Source organism: Hyla sarda, chromosome 6 (assembly GCF_029499605.1).
Source record: "Hyla sarda isolate aHylSar1 chromosome 6, aHylSar1.hap1, whole genome shotgun sequence".
Classification (NCBI taxonomy): Eukaryota; Metazoa; Chordata; class Amphibia; order Anura; family Hylidae; genus Hyla; species Hyla sarda.
This window is the reverse complement of record NC_079194.1, coordinates 168540315-168557142: the sequence shown is the minus strand read 5'-3', so window position 1 is coordinate 168557142 and position 16828 is coordinate 168540315. Positions and strand designations below refer to the sequence as shown.

At 44.2% G+C, this 16828-nt stretch overlaps 1 protein-coding gene across 7 annotated transcripts in view; it reads left to right on the top strand.

Moving 5' to 3' along the window:
- The window catches only part of SLC7A10 (solute carrier family 7 member 10), a 196524-nt gene that overhangs the window by 137534 nt on the left and 42162 nt on the right, over positions 1 to 16828 (top strand). For all 7 annotated transcript variants that reach the window (XM_056525780.1, XM_056525782.1, XM_056525779.1 and 4 more), the window contains one exon: positions 9117 to 9270. In XM_056525780.1, the coding sequence (XP_056381755.1) occupies positions 9117 to 9270 (154 nt within the window). The remainder of the gene's footprint in view (positions 1 to 9116; positions 9271 to 16828) is intronic.

Genomic DNA, 16828 nt, shown 5'->3' with positions numbered 1-16828 from the left:
CAAACAAATAAGGCTATAAGACAGTATCAAAGGCCTTTTCAGTATCTAAGCCTAGCAGTATAAGTGGGGTGTTAATAGAAGAAGCCCAGTGAACTACATTGCCGGGCGCTTGTCTGCCTGGGATAAAACCCACCTGATCGTTATGAACAAGGCCAGGCAATATAGCGTTGAGGCGTCTGGCAAGAATGGAAGTGAAAATTTTGGAATCCAAATTAATAAGGGAAATAGAGCGATAATTAGAGGGGAGAAGGGGATCCTTGTGGGCTTGAGAAAAACAACAACAGACGCATGAAGGATTTCAGGGGGCATAACTGAGCCAGAAAGCAAATTATTACAATAAGAAATAATATGGAGTGAGAGGATCAGTTCAAACTTTTTGTAATAAAGGGCAGACAGGCCGTCTGGGCCTGGCACCTTACCTAGCTTCAAATGAACAATGGCATCAGCAACCTCCTCGGCGGTGACAGGGGAATTAACCTCTTGGGGACGCAGGGTGTATGCATACACCCTGCATCCCCAATCCTTAAGGACCCAGGGCGTACCTGAGCATTTCCGGTTCCTGCTGCTCGCCGTGACATCGCCAAGGGGGGGTCCTGAGGACCCCCATATGAGCGATCGCCACAAATTGGTGGTCAATTCAGACCAGTGATTTGCGCCGATTCTGGGTCATACGGGTCTCCGGTGACGTGGAAAATAAGGGGGACCGGGGTTGTCTGACACAGCCCCATTCCCCCTGGAGGTATAGGAGTGAGGTGATCAGTCGGAACCGACCAATCGCAGAAGGGGCGGGGGGGTTAAAGTTCAGTTCCCCCGCTCTGCCCACCCATGGGTGTCTGGGCAGATGGGGGGAATAGTGGAGCTCACCCGACAGTAAATAGCTGTGAGGGCATGCTGGGATTTGTAGTTTTGCAAAATCTGGAGGGCCACAGTTTGTAGATCACTGTGCAGTGGTCTCTAAACTATGGCCCTTCAGATCTTACAGAACTACAACTCCCAGCATGCCCACACAGCCATTTGCTGTCTGGGCATGCTAGGATTTGTAGTTTTGCAACATCTGGAGGGACACAGTTTGGAGATCACTGTGCAGTGGTCTCTAAACTATGGCCCTTCAGATCTTGCAAAACTACAACTTCCAGCATGCCCACACAGCCATTTGCTGTCTGGGCATGCTGGGATTTGTAGTTTTGAAACATCTGGAAGGCCACAGTTTGGAGATCACTGTGCAGTGGTCTCTAAACTGTGGCCCTCCAGATGTTGCATAACTACAACTCCCAGCATGCACGAACAGCAAACTGCTGTCTCAGCATGCTGGGAGTTGTAGTAGCGTGCCTCCAGTTGTTGCATAACTACAACTCCCAGCATGCACGGTCTGTCAGTGCATGCTGGGAGTTGTAGTTTTGCAACAGCTGGAGGCACACTGGTGAGGAAACACAGAGTTTGGTAACAGAACCAGTGTGCCTCCAGCTGTTGCAAAACTACAACTACCAGCATACACTGACAGACCGTGCATGCTGGTAGTTGTAGTTTTGTAACAGCTGGAGGCACACTGAGTTTGTCTGTTACCTAACTTGGTGCTTCCTCACCAGTGTGCCTCCAGCTGTGGCAAAACTATCAGCATGCATGGTCTGCCAGTCCATGCTGAGAGTTTTAGTTTTGCAACAGCTGGAGAAGTTTGTGCACTCGCCCCCGCCCTGCCCTATGTGAATGTACAGGGTACATTCCCATGGGTGGGGGTTTACAGTGAGTTTTCAGCTGCAAGTTTGAGCTGCGGCAAATTTTCCACCGTAGCTCAAACTCCCAGCTGGAAACTCGCTGTGAACCCCCGCCCGTGTGAATGTACCCTAAAAACACTACACTACACTACAAAACACAAAATAAAGGGTAAAACACTACATATACACATAACCCTACACAGTCCCCCCTCCCCATAAAAATAAAAAATGCCTCGTACAGCAGTGTTTCCAAAAAGGAGCCTCCAGCTGTTACAAAACAACAACTCCCAGCATTGCTGGATAGCCTTTGACTGTCCAGGCATGCTGGGAGTTTTGCAACAGCTGGAGGCACCCTGTTTGAGAAACACTGCTGTAGGATATTTGTGGTGGCGGAGGCAATTGTAACGCTTGCATTTGGGTCCGCCCCTGTGCAAATCCCTAATTTAGGCCTCAAATGCACATGGCACTCTCTCACTTCGGAGCTTTGTCGTATTTCAAGGCAACAGTTTAGGGCCACATATGGGGTATTTCCGTACTCGGGATAAATTGCGCTACAAATTTTGAGGGACTTTTTCTCCTTTTTACCCCTTATGAAATGGAAAAGTTGGGGTCTATAACGCAATTCCTCCCGCGTACGGAAATATCCCAAATGTGGGTGTAAAGTGATCTGCGGACGCACAGGTGGATGATGCAATGGTTCTGACATAGGCATAAAAAAACAACTACACCCCACACGGAAAGTAACAATGGGTATAGTGACCCTTAACACCCCACAGGTGTTTGACAAATTTTCATTAAAGTTGGACATGAAAATGAAAATGTTTATTTTTTTCACTAAAATGCTGGTGTTACCCAAAATGTTTTATTTTCACAAGGGGTAATAGGAGAAAAAGCCCCCAAAATTTGTAACACCATAATTTTAGTGTTAAAAATCACATTTTTCATTTTCACGTCCAACTTCAACGCAAACCTGTCAAACACCTGTGAGGTGTTAAGGCTCACCATACCCCCCCCCCCCCCTTGTTACGTTCCTTGAAGGGTGTAGTTTCCCAAATAGTGTGCTATGTGGTTTTTTTCATGCTGTTCTGGCACCATGGGGGCTTCCTAAATGCGACATGCCCCCCAAAAAACATTTCAGCAAAATTCTCTCTCCAAAAGCCCAATGGCACTCCTTCTGTTCTGAGACCTGTAGTGTGCCTGCAAGGCACATTACGTCCACACATGGGGTATTTCTTTACTTGGGAGAAATTTAGTTTCAAATTTTGGGGTCTATTTTCTCCTATTACCCCATGTGAAAATGAAAAATTTGGAGTAAGACCATCATTTTAGTGTTAAAAATCACATTTTTCATTTTCACGTCCAAATTTAACGCAAACCTGTCAAACACCTGTGAGGTGTAAAGGCTCTCTATACCCCTTGTTACTTTCCTTGAGGGGTATAGTCTCCCATATAGTGTGCCATGGGAGTTTTTTTTTTTTTTTTTTTTTGCTGTTCTGGCACCATGGAGGCTTTCTAAATGCAACATGCCCCCCAAAAACCATTTCAGCAAAATTCCCCCTCCAAAATCCCACAGTTGCTCTTTCCATCTAGAACCATGTTGTTCGTTCGCAAATCACTTTACGTCAACATATGAGGTATTTCCTTACTCGGGAGAAATTGGGCTACAAATTTTGCAGGCTTTTTGTCATTATAATCCTTGTAAAAATGAAAAAAATTGGGCTACATGAGCATGTTAGTGTAAAAATTTTGATTTTTCTCCTCCACTTTGCTGCTGTTCCTGTGAAACACCTAAAGGGTTTACAAACTTTCTGAATGTCATTTTGAATACTTTGAGGGGTGCAGTTTCTACAATGGTCATTTGTGGGGTATTTCTCACAGAAAGGCCCCTCAAATCCACTTAAAACTTAACTGGTCCCTGAAAAATTCAGATTTTGAATTTTTTGCAAAAATTTTGAAAATTGCTGCTATACTTTAATGTCTTCAAAAAGTAAAAACATGTCAACTTTATGATGCTAAAATAAAGTAGACATATTGGGGGGATTTATCAGAGTTGTCTAATTCCTGCATCAATATAGACCAACCTACAGAGTGTTTGGCTGGTCTATTGTGCGCTTAAATTTATCAAAAGTCACACGGCTCTTGATAAATTCTGCGCACAGACTTCTGGATCTACAGTTTAGACTGTATTTAACCCTGCTCCAGCATGGTCTGACATTCCAGCGTACTTTCGGCCAATGAGACAAGTCGCTATTGATAAATTCAGCACCAATGCATTTTCTGTCTAAAATAGACTAGAATGCATCATGTTCTGAAAATCCTCTAAAGCAAAAGTTGCGAAAAAGTCACGCGTATTTAGACTGCGTCTTTCGGTGAGACAATTTTAGATGGGAAAAAACAGTCAAAATCCTTTGATAAATCTCCCTCATTGTATTTGTGAATCAATATATAATTTAATTGGAATGTCCATTTTCCTTACAAGCAGAGAGTTTTAAAGTTCGAAAAATTTTCTAAATTTTCATGAAATTTTGTGATTTTTCACCAAGAAAGGATGCAAGTAACGATGAAAATTTACCACTATGTTAACCCCTTAAGGACCCGGGTTTTCCGTTTTTGTATTTTTGTTTTTTCCTCCTTACCTTTAAAAAATCATAACTCTTTCTATTTTTCACTAAAAAAATCTATATGATGGCTTATTTTTGCACCACCAATTCTACTTTGTAATGACATCAGTCATTTTTCCCAAAAATCTACAGCGAAAGGGAAAAAAAATCATTGTGAGACAAAATTTAAAAAAACGCAATTTTGTAACTTTTGGGGGCTTCCTTTACTACTCAGTACATTTTTCGGTAAAAATTACACCTTCTCTTTATTCTGTAGGTCCATATGATTAAAATGAAACCCTACTTATGTAGGTTTGATTTTGTCGTACTTCTGGAAAAAATCATAACTACATGCAGAAAAATGTATACGTTTAAAATTGTCATCTTCTTACCCCTATAACTTTTTGGTGTGCGATCTTTCCAACATTCCGTTGGCGACCATGTTGAAATCGCCTATCCAGAGCAAAATGTCATAGGTGAGGGATTGCAGCCTGGTCACCAAGCGTACAAAGAAGGGGAGGGGATCTTCATTCGGCGCATAAGAATTAACAATGTATACTCTCTGTTCCTGAAGGAGGCTCTCCAAAATAAGAAAGCGTCCCTCAGGGTCAAAAAATTAGCACTGAAGTGTAAAAGGGAAATTATTATGTAAAAGGGTCATAACTCCTCTTGATTTAGTGGAGTCAGAGGCCATAAGACATAGGGAGTAGTTAGCATGTATAAACTTGGGGAATGAGGTCTCCTGGAGACCTATAATATCAGGTCAGTGTTTTAGATGGACCAAGGAATGCTTTCTTCCACTTTACCGGGGAATTCAGGCCCCAAACATTATGAGATATAATATGACACATTGGAGTAATTCATAGAAAAGCACATGAGGCAAAACATGAATGACAAATAAAGGAAGAGACAGGCGGAGCAAAGCAACAGTATAGGGCACATGGTAGGGAAAATGAGACAACAAGACACAAGGACCAGGATGAGAGAAGAAAGAAAACACAGGAGAGAACATAAAATAACAAAAGACCCAGGAGGTAAAAGTACAAGAACACATGGGAGGACAAACAGCAGGAATGCAATAACAGCCATACCCCCGAAGTATGAAACAGCCCAAGAGAGTTGGACAACATGGTAGTCCATCCCACCAGGAAGAGTGAAAGGCGGGTCATAATCAGTTATGGTCTGCAGTAGAGAGCTAGAAAACCAGTCAGAGGGAAGGTAAAAAACAGAATATAAGAAGAAGGAATGAGGAGGGAGGGAAGGAGGGGAAAGGGAACTGTAAGAAAAAAAAAGGGGAATAAAAGCTAAGGAGGGGAAAGGGGAGAGAAAGAAACAGGCGCAGTGGACCATTCTCAGAAGTGAAGTCCATAGGCATATAGCGGGTTGCAGCAGGACACAGTCAGGGTTGAATATGAAGGATCCATCCCATAGAACTGTGAATATGGACATCAGAGTGGGGGAGGAACAACACCGTTTATAGCTGGGGAAGGTGTCCGGAAAGTCCAGAATCAGTAAAAAATTCCAGAGTAAACCAGTACATAACTAAACAGGTATAAGCAGTATCTTCATGTGGAAATGAGAAATAAAAAGCCCCAAAAGGGGAAAGGTATCCACGTCAACAAGAAGATTTCCAAGTAACTAGCCTCAGATGGCTAGCAGGGGAAGAAGGAGGAGCACATCAAGTCCATCTGGACTTGAAAGCTAAACAGGTCATCACAGTTTCTGAGGGTGAGAGGGGTGTCTCTTACGTGGGATCTCAGCCCTCTGCCACATTCGTTTGAGAGCAGGTGATCTAGACGGTAGAGGTCAGTGCTCATCGCAAGGGATATTCTCCTGGTGTAGGATCCCCATGGCTTCAGAGGGTGTGCGTATCACATACAATTCAGAGTGGATTTGAAACTCTAGGTTAAAGGGGAAACCCCATCTGTAACGGAGTTGGGCTTTTTGCAGGGCGAGGGTGACCGGTCTCGTGTTATGTCTCCATTCTAAAGTGGAGGGGGCCAGGTCTGCATAGAGGTGCACAGATGGAGGAAGACCTGGAAGGGGAGATAAATTCCGAGCTGCCTTCAGATTCTTGTCTCTAATCTCCAGACCCCGGGGACATCAGGGCCCTTGGGCCAGCCTAACCCCCTATGTATACGGTCAAGCAGAGGATTTTAACCCTCTTCTCATGCATATAGTACAATGTTTGAGAACTCTTCTCTGGGACATTAAATCCGTTAACATGCAGGGTAGCTAGTTCAAGCTCAGTCATAATCACTATGGGACTTTAAGTTGTTGGAAAGACTAAGGTTGCACTAAGGTGGGTAACCACATAATGAGTGTAATCTGTCCTGGGAGGTCAGGAAGAAACAGTACGCAATGAAATCAAGAAAAAAACAGCAACACTAAAAGTAGCAAAAATTCTTGCAAAGGGACTACAAGGAGGTGCAGCAAAAACTGCATTTTAGACATGTGACAAAACACACCTACTGTATTGGGGGTGGATATAAGTGACTGCCATGAATACTGTTAAAAGGGGTACTCCACTGCTTGTTCCGAACATTTGGAGAAGGCGGCGGGGGTCGTGATATCTCAACCAGCCCCCCCCCCCCATCCGGATCACCACGTCCCCTCCCATACACTTGCATTGAGGGGGCGTGATGTGACATCATAAGGGGGCGTGACCATGACGTCACAACCCGCGCCTCTAGTTCTAAACGAACACCGGGTGCTGCACAGAGATCGCGGAGTTCCCAGCTGTTGGAGCCCGTGATCAGTCATCTTATCCCCTATTGTTTGGATAGGGAATAATATGTCTATGGGCGCAGTACCCCTTTAAGGGGCGGGGGCTGCAAATGGAGATTACAGTATCAACCAAGAAAATAAATAAGGGTATGAGTGTAAACAGAAGCAGCTACATTAGTAACAGACAAATAATACTGTGGCCACTAGAAGAGTGAAATCAAATGGCATGCAGAAAAAAACAAGAGGGGGGGCTAGACCCTAAAAGACAACAAAGTTTCCTGCGTTAAAGAGGTACTCTCGTGGAAAATAGTTTTTTTTCAAATAAACTGGTGCCAGAAAGTTATACAGGTTAGTAAATTACTTCTATTCAAAAATCTCAATCCTTACAGTACTTATCAGCTGCTGTATGCTCCACAGGAAGTTGTATAGTTCTTTTCAGTCCGACCACAGTGCTTTCTGCTGACATCTCTGTCCATGTCAGGAACTGTCCAGGGCAGAAGAGGTTGCTTTTGGGATATGCTTGCACTCTGGACAGTTCCTGACACGGACAGATATCCGGCATTAACCCTTTAGATGTTGCAATCGAAGTTGATCACAGCTTCTAAATGCAGGAAATATTGTTACTGGCTAGCTCAGGGAGCTGGTCGCAACCTTGGCAACAAAATTAGGGTGCATTCACACTACGTTTATGTTATACGTAGTCCAGATCCGTCTTGGAAATGTGCAAGCCGGGCGCTCCCGTATCCCAGCCAGACCCGGGCCCACATCTCATTCATTTGAATGAGTCAGATAGTGACTCTGGTCGGCTCATTTTTGCCCCGTTTCCGGTTTTGTGACTGGACTGAAAACCCCGGTATGCTGCGGTAAAAAATGAGCCAACCAGAGTCACTTTCTGACTCATTCAAATGAATAAGATGCGGGGCTTGGTGTGGCTGGGATAAGGGAGCACCCAGTTTGTACATTTGCCAGACGGATCTGGTCCCCATATGGCATAAACGTAGTGTGAACCCAGCCTTATGAAGTCCCATTTAGCTCAGAGGATGGGTGAAGGGTACCTACCTGCCTCCGTCCTGTTCAAATGGCGCTCTAATAGTTCAGGCAGCCTCAGCAGTCTGCACCAATGGAGCGCCAATAACACTGATTGAAAGAATTATGACTATTAGAAGACAAAGGAGGAGGAAAAAATAGAGTTACCGTAAATATGCACGCAGGTACATGTATGCCGCAAGTCCCTGCACAGAACTCAGCCGAACACAACCTGAAAATAAAGTCCCTTCCATCTGACAGATTGACTGAATTAGTCATAGGAGCTGCAAAACCCTGGGTTCACACTACGTTTTCTCCCATACGGTAGGGCATATGGCAGGGGGGAGCTGAAACCTCGCGCTCCCGTATGCCTTCGTATGCGCTCCCGTATGTCATTCATTTCAATGAGCCGGCTTGAGTGAAACGTTCGGTCCGGTCGGCTCATTTTTGCGCTGCATGCGCTTTTACAACCGGTCCTAAAACCGTGGTTGACCACAGTTTTAGGTCCGGGGGAAAAGCGCATACGGAGCAAAAATGAGCCGACCGGACTGAATGTTTCACTCAGGCCGGCTCATTGAAATGAATACGGGAGCGCATACGAAGGCATACGGGAGCGCCAGGTTTCAGCTTCCCCCTGCCGTATGCACTCCCATATGGGAGAAAACGTAGTGTGAACCCAGCTCAGCAACAGGGGTGTCAAGAGGTATGTGATCATCCCCAAAAGCTATCTACTGGTTATTGGTATTTTTTTTATTTACCACAAAAAGTGACATATAGTCCTAATTAACCTGGATTAAAGAAAGAAGGAAAGGGATCTTGGTATATGTACTATGTGATGATATTGTATAAAAAATATTTATAAAAAAATATTGTTTTTTTAGATAACTAATACAAGTTACAACTTCCTGGTACCAAAGTATAAAACTGCAGTTGCACATGCAGTTTTTCAACAAGTTACAAAGTAAAGCCTACAAGTGTCATTTTGTTTTAATATGTCATTTATAACACCATTTTACAAGAGAGCATAAGCATTAATATTTGTTATCTCCAGGAAACTATGAAGAACTAAAGCCCAGTAACGCATTTAATTTTTGGATGACCCCCACGGTTGGACAGCTGGCACTGGCATTCTTACAGGGATCTTTTGCATTCAGTGGTTGGAACTTTCTGAATTATGTCACAGAAGAACTGGTTGATCCTAGGAGGTTAGTGTACAGTTACACCTCATTCTGTATTTATTGTTGTTTAGACTATCAGTTACTAAAGTATCGGTTCAGACTGTGTTCCTCATTACACCCATCAGATGAGAGGAACCTGACAATCCAGCTTCACCTACACCCACAGATTGGAGCATAGACCAATACCTAAACTGACAAAAATACCCTATAGCTAAAGCCCCCCTATAAAGTATATAACCATTATCCTTATTTCCTTTGAAAAATAAAATAAAACGTATATAATTCATATTTTTAGTGCCACAATGTGAATTCAAATTCTTAGTGTGCCCCAAATATCTTGTATATTATTAGTTTGTAAGGTGATTTTTCGGATTGGATCACTGCTGCACAGTTTACGGTCTCTTACGATACAGCAATATCAAGTTCTTGTCATATAGAGTGCCAACAGCCAGCTGTTTCCTTTTGTATACAGCAATTGGTACAGAAGTTGTACATACAGAATATGGTCATCAACTCTTCAGGTTACAAAATATTTTCAATAAATGAAATTGACATCAAAAGCTAAATATCGATAACTCACTCATGCCACATTAGTATTCTTAGTCTCAGCTTAGGGCTCAGTGAGCATCACCATGTTTGCCTGCTCAATAATTATTGTGGTGTTATTATTTATTTAATACAGTAGCTGCAGACTACTATACTGTAGTTAGGGATTTATTCACTAATGTATTAAAACATTTCAAAGCCTTTCTAGCTGGTCAAGCTTCATTGGGGGATAATGCTTATAAAGATGCTAAGCTGAAGGGACTTAACCCCTAGAGGACGCAGAGCATATCTGTACGCCCCGGCTGCCTGGTACCTGGCACACCAGGATGTGCATGTACATCCTGAGTCCCATCCAGACTATGAAGCGAGCACAGCTCCAGCTATCCTCTTCTATTGTCTGCATTTTGACATACCTTAGAAGTAGATGGCTGATATTACTGATCAGTGCCATGCATATGAATAGCACTGAACAGTAATAGCCATCAATAGATTGTCCTCTGTGAGGATTAAAAAAACATTTCAAGAAAAATTAATAAATGTGAATAGGCCCCTCCCCTAATAAAAAAAATAAACCCCACCCCACCTTGCAAAAAAATAAATAATGTAAGTAACACATTATTGTTTGGTATGGCCGCGTGATGAAACTGGTGGCCAGGACAGTGGCCCTTCTGTACAATCTATGGTCCTTTTCAGGTGGGCTCAGTCCTAGTCCCCTGGCCCCACACTCCTCAGGACTCTAGTTATCTTATTGTACATACAAATGGTTAATGTATTCACTTTAGATGTATATGCTTTTCAGTCCTGTTGTTAAGAAATGTAACCAGGGAAGGTGTCAGTGACCAGGTGACTTGTGTGGTGACCTATAGGACCCCTCCAAATTGCTCCCTTATAAACCTAGGGAGGAGCTAGTTAGTTCAGTTGTTGCTGAGTACAGAAAAGCACCACTAGGTTATCACTAGCATTACATATTATTTGTGAACACACATTGTTTTCAGTCGGTGACCGTGAATTGTAATTTTTGTAGTACCATTTTAGCTTTACTGATTTAAAGTTATTTTTTATTTGTCCTTAAAGGGGTACTCCGCCCCTAGACATCTTATCCCCTATCCAAAGAATAGGGGATACGATGTCAGATCGCCGCGGTCCCGCTGCTGGGGATCCCCGGGATCCCCACTGTGGCACTGTGCTATCATTACAGCACAGAGCAAGTTTGCTCTGTGCGTAATGATGGGCGATACAGGGGACGGAGCAGCGTGACGTCATGGCTCCGCCCCTCATGACATCACGGCCCGTCCCCTTAATGCAAGTCTATGGCAGGGGGCGTGACGACCGGAGCCGTGACATAACGATGCTCCGACCCCTGTATTGCCCGTCATTACGTGCAGAGCGAACTTGCTCTGTGCTGTAATGATAGCGCAGTGCCACAGCGGGGATCCCGGGGCTCCCCAGCAGCGGGACTGCGGCGATCTGACATCTTATCCCCTATCCTTTGGATAGGGGATAAGATGTGTAGGGGCGGAGTACTCCTTTAAGAGCAGTATTGAATCTGTGATAAAATATTGATCGTGACTGGCAATCCACTACTCTGGGCCTCTGCTTATTTCAGTTTACGGAACTGACCATTCAAAACCGTTTTTGATTTTCTGAGTACAGAACAGTCAAGACCTGAGAGTGTCTGGTGTCCTGAAGAGACCCAAGGCCTAACCACACAGCCATGCTTCCACCAACCAAGTGCCCCTTCAGGTGAACGTCAAAGCCTGGTAAGCAGTCACAGGGGTGAAGCCTAGTCAGTCATTATCAAGTCAGTCAAATCTGCTAAAGTCAGCGTGGGTCTGCAGTTTTAAGTTCAAGTCCACCACAAGTCGCAGCGAGCCCGCAAGTCTCCATGTCACTGGTCATCTCCTAGGGCCTAACTGAGCTGTATAGACTATTCCATCTGTCTACCTCAGTAAAGCTGCCATTGTTCAGTAACTTTGTATTGGAGTGATTATTTGCCCCGAGCCTAGCCCAGGAACCAGCGGCCATACCTCGGGTGGTGTAGAGGAAACTACGCCCTGGCATCACGAACACAAGGGGTTAAAGGGGTATTCTGGGAAAAAAAACTTTTTTATATATATCAACTGGCTCCAGAAAGTTAAACAGATTTGTAAATTACTTCTATTAAAAAATCTTAATCCTTCTAATAATTATTAGCTGCTGAAGTTAAGTTGTTCTCTTCTGTCTGGCAACAGTGCTCTCTGCTGACATCTCTGCTTGCCTCGGGAACTGCACAGAGTAGAATAGGTTTGCTATGGGGATTTGCTTCTACTCTGGACAGTTCCCGAGACACGTGTCATCAGAGAGCAGTTAGACAGAAAAGAACAACTCAACTTCAGCAGCTCATAAGTACTGAAAGGATTAAGATTATTTAATAGAAAAACACCATCAAATCTGTTTAACTTTCTAGAGCCAGTTGATATATATATATATATATATATATATATATATATATATATATACATATATATATATAAGTTTTTTCCTGGATAACCCCTTTAATGCTATCTGCCCCTAGAGTAACATCTGCCCTTCATCACACCCTCACCACAAAATGTCCAAACTTTTAGAATATAATGTTAATGATTCTGTAAGGGGAACGGCATACACATAAAAAAAGATCAAATCCCCAAATTGCTACCAAAAAGTATATGGAATATGGAAAAATATGTTATAGGGGGTTAGAATAGGACAATTTTGAACATACCGTACTTATTTTGCTCAAAAAAAATGTTGACTTTTTTAACCCATTAAGGATCAGGGGTTTTCCACTTTCGTTTTTTCGTCCTCACCTTTTAAAAATCATAACGCTTTCAGTTTTCCACCTACAGACACATATGGGGGCTTGTTTAAAGCACTATCAATTTTACTTTGTAATTATATCAGTCGTTTTACCAGAAAATCTACAGCAAAACCCCCAAAAAATTATTTGTGGGACAAAATAAAAAAAAAATGCCATTTTGCTAATTTTGGGGAGTACCATTTCTATGTAGTGCACCTTTCGGTAAAAATGACACCTTATTGTGTAGCTCCATACAATCAAAATGATGCCTAACTTATAAAGGTTTGAATTTGTTTTACTACTGTTAAAAATGTGTACTTTTTGCACAAAAATTAGTATGCATACGGGGCAGTATGAGAGCTCATTTCTTGGGCTGTGATCTGAAGTTTTTATCGGTACCATTTTTGCGGTACCATTTTTGTTTTGATTGGACTTTTTCATCTCTTTTTATAAATTTTTTTAGTGCATACAAATTGACCAAAAATACGCAGTTTTGGACTGTAGAATTTTTTTTTGTGTACGCCATTGACCGTGTGGTTTAATTAACATTGTGGTTGGGTTAACATGTGATGATGTATGATGAAATACCATATCAAGAAGATAACATAATGATTATGTGCAATAATAATAATATAGCTAAATAAGCCTGAGGTGTGCCTGGGAGGCCGTATAAGGTAGCCTGAAAGAAGTGGGCTACCCCAATAATTGTGAGAAGTGCACTGCGATGCTGTAGCAGAGACCCAAGCCTCGGGGTCTCTGCTTAAGTAATGCCATGACCCCTCCCTCAAATTAGATTAACTGTTTTCAGCTAACCTCCACTTGTGGTCGGGTTAACATGTGATGATGTATGGTAAAATACCATATCAAGAAGATAACATAATTATGTGCAATAATAATAATATTACTAAATAAGCCTGAGGTGTGCCTGGGAGGCCATATAAGGTAGTCTGAAAGAAGAGGTCAAAAACCAGAGAGTAGAAGCAATATGTTTTTATTAACCATGATTTAAACATTGGCCAACTGGCTAAAAGCTCTAGCCATCTCTACTTGCGGATCGGGGATATACTTCTGAAAGCAAGGTGACCCAACTTTTTTATAATGGTATGGCGTGCTTTGAAGCTGAAGAAGCAGCCCCGATCCTGAATGAATGCCCCGACACTGTGGTTGGATTCATTCCTGCTTGGCGTGCTAAAATGCGGACATGCCTCACAAAATCCTTGGTAGTTAGTGGAGAGACTGGAAAAGGGAGCATCGGATAATCAGGAGATTTGTTGTTTAGTAGTTTTAATAGTTGCCGGAGAACATTAACTGGACACCACTGGTTGTGAGTTCGATAGATGTTAATTTCTACGTGTTTTAGTTGTTGTGTTTTTGTGTGGCCTAAAACTAGTTTGAAACCTGACCCGGCTGGTGATAAGTGTTTAATTTGGAGTGTACTGGATTTATAAGATGTCTTGGTAAATTTACTTGGTCTAAGAAAGTCATAGAAGGCCAAGTAAATAGCCGCCTTGATGCCCAAGCTAGCAGAGTGACCGAAAGGAGCACCGTCAAGGATGTTGCTGAAGAACTGGAAATTGGCAGCGGATACCGGGACCCTGGAAGGTGGCCTAGGCTTCTCTGACTTCTCAATCCCCTTCAAGGCTGCCTTGATGGGGTGTGTGCCAAGGAAGGAGGGAAGACAAGGGAAACTGAGGGAACGGTAGTGTTGTATGCCGGCTAAATATAATCTGATGGAGCTATGGGACAATTTGAGTGATGAGTGGCAAAATGACACAAACGCTAATATGTATTGTATATCAAATGGGGAGGCGGAAGGATGTCTGAGTAAGAATTTTTGAAAAGCATTCCATGCAACCTTGTAAGATTTAGCCGTGTTTTGCGCTAAAGAATGATTAATCAAATTTAAGGCCCCCAAAAAGTGAATATTTAGTCCATCATCAATGAGCTGAATAATGTAGAAATAATGTAGAACTTTGGCGCAGGACCAATGATTGATCAAAGACCATTCTAATGCTGAGGCAAAGGTAGCAAACAGCCGGGGGCTGCTCTTGGCACTGAAGGTGATGCAAGTGGCAAAATAATATAGCCCCCCCATTTGATACCGTGCCATTGCCATAACTCGGGGAGAATCGGTAATAACTTGAAGGCATCAGAAATATCCACCTTTGACAACCAGGTGCCACGACCAAGATTCAGGATCCGCTGGATGGCTATATCCACGGACGTGTACTTCATTGTGAATTCCTCAGAAGGAAATTGATGCTGGGAGTGCCTAAAGAATGGGGAGCGGACAAATCATATAGCAGACAGTATTTATTGGAAAACTTCCCACAAGCTACACCAATGGGGCTGATCCTCCACTGGTTGAAAGGAGCCCTAGGAAAAGGGCCAATTACAAAACCTTTGGCGATTTCATTCCTGAACAACTCAGCAACTACTTCCGGGTTTCTGGATGCTGATTGTAGATTCTGACACTCAAACGTCTCTTCCGGAAGGCTGACTAGGCCAGTATGAAAACCCTTCATGAACCCCCTGCAAAAAAATTCCACCAAATCTGGATGGCCATGCAGATAGGCCCTAAGAACCTGAGCATTGACCCCGTCTTTAGGGCACTGAGTTTTGGGGCGTGCTCTATGACAGATACTACAAACATGCAGCAACCGGCACTGGCTAAATCTGCAGGATGAATGATTAAAACTAGGGATGTCCCGATACCGATACTAGTATCGGTATCAGGGCCAATACTCGGCATTTGCATGGTATCGGGGACTCCTTTAATGTCCCCGATACCATGTCTGATACCTGCTGCTGTGTGGCGCTGTCCCGTACTCAGCTGTCCCATTCTCCCGATCGCAATCATTGCATCCTATGGAGGAGCATGTGACACACACATCACTCCTCCTCCCCTGTGCCCAGCGTAATGCTACGGAGGAAGCAGAGTGACGTGTATGTCACATGCTCCTCCGTAGGACGCAATGATACGATCGGGAGAACGGGACAGCGGAGTGACAACACCGCAGGTGAGTGCTGTCTATATAAGTGGGGGCTGCTGTCTATATAAGGGGGGCTGCTTTCTTTAAAGGGAGGGCTGCTGTCTATAAGGGGGGGCTGCTATCTATAAGGGGGGCCTGCTGTCTATAAAGGGGGGGCCTGCTGTCTATAAGGGGGGGTGCTGTCTATAAGGGGGGGCTGCTGTCTATAAGGGGGGGCTGCTGTCTATAAGGGGGCTGCTGTCTATAAGGGGGGGCTGCTGTCTATAAAAGAGGGGCTGCTGTCTATAAGGGGGGGGCTGCTGTCTATAAGAGGGGGCTGCTGTCTATATAAGGGGGGGCTGCTGTCTATAAGGGAGGGCTGCTGTCTATAAGGGGGCTGCTGTCTATAAGGGGGGCTGCTGTCTATAAGGGGGGGCTGCTGTCTATAAAGGGGAAGGGCTGCTGTCTATATAAGGGGGCTGATGTCTATAAAGGGGGGGCTGCTGTCTATAAGGGGGGCTGCTGTCTATAAAGGGGAAGGGCTGCTGTCTATAAGCGGGGGGGCTGCTGTCTATAAGGGGGGGCTGCTGTCTATAAGGGGGGCTGCTGTTTATAAGGGGGGCTGCTGTCTATAAGGGCTGCTGTCTATAAGGGGGGGGCTGCTGTCTATAAGGGGGGGCTGCTGTCTATAAGGGGGGGTGGCTTGCTGTTTATAAGGGGCTGGCCTGCTCCCTACAAGGGGGGACCCTGCTCCCTGTCTACAAGGAGGGGACCCAATGTCTACAAGGAGGGGGGCGGACACGGGGGGCGCTGTCTACAAGGGGGGGCCTGTTGTCTACAAGGGGGGCAAGAGGGGGGGCTGTCTACAGGGGGGGCTGTTGTCTACAAGGGGGACACGGGGGGCGCTGTCTACAGGGGGGACAAGAGGGGGTGCTGTCTACAAGGGGGTGCCTTGTCTACAAGGGGGGGTTGTGGTCTACAGGGGGGCTGCGGTCTACAGGGGGGCTGCTGCTAATGTTTGCAACTATCTATACTACCTACAAGTGGATACTACCTACTATTAAAGGCAATCTTACGGCAGAGTCACCTGCACTAACTTCAATTTATAGGTAGATAGTGCAGGTGACCAGGTTTCTACCGCTGCTCACCATGTGAATGTCAGCCCAGTCACTCCGGAAACATTGGTTTCGCCGCCAATGCAAATTCCCTGTTCTGTCCAATGGAGAAGAGAGAAATCTTGGCTCATACT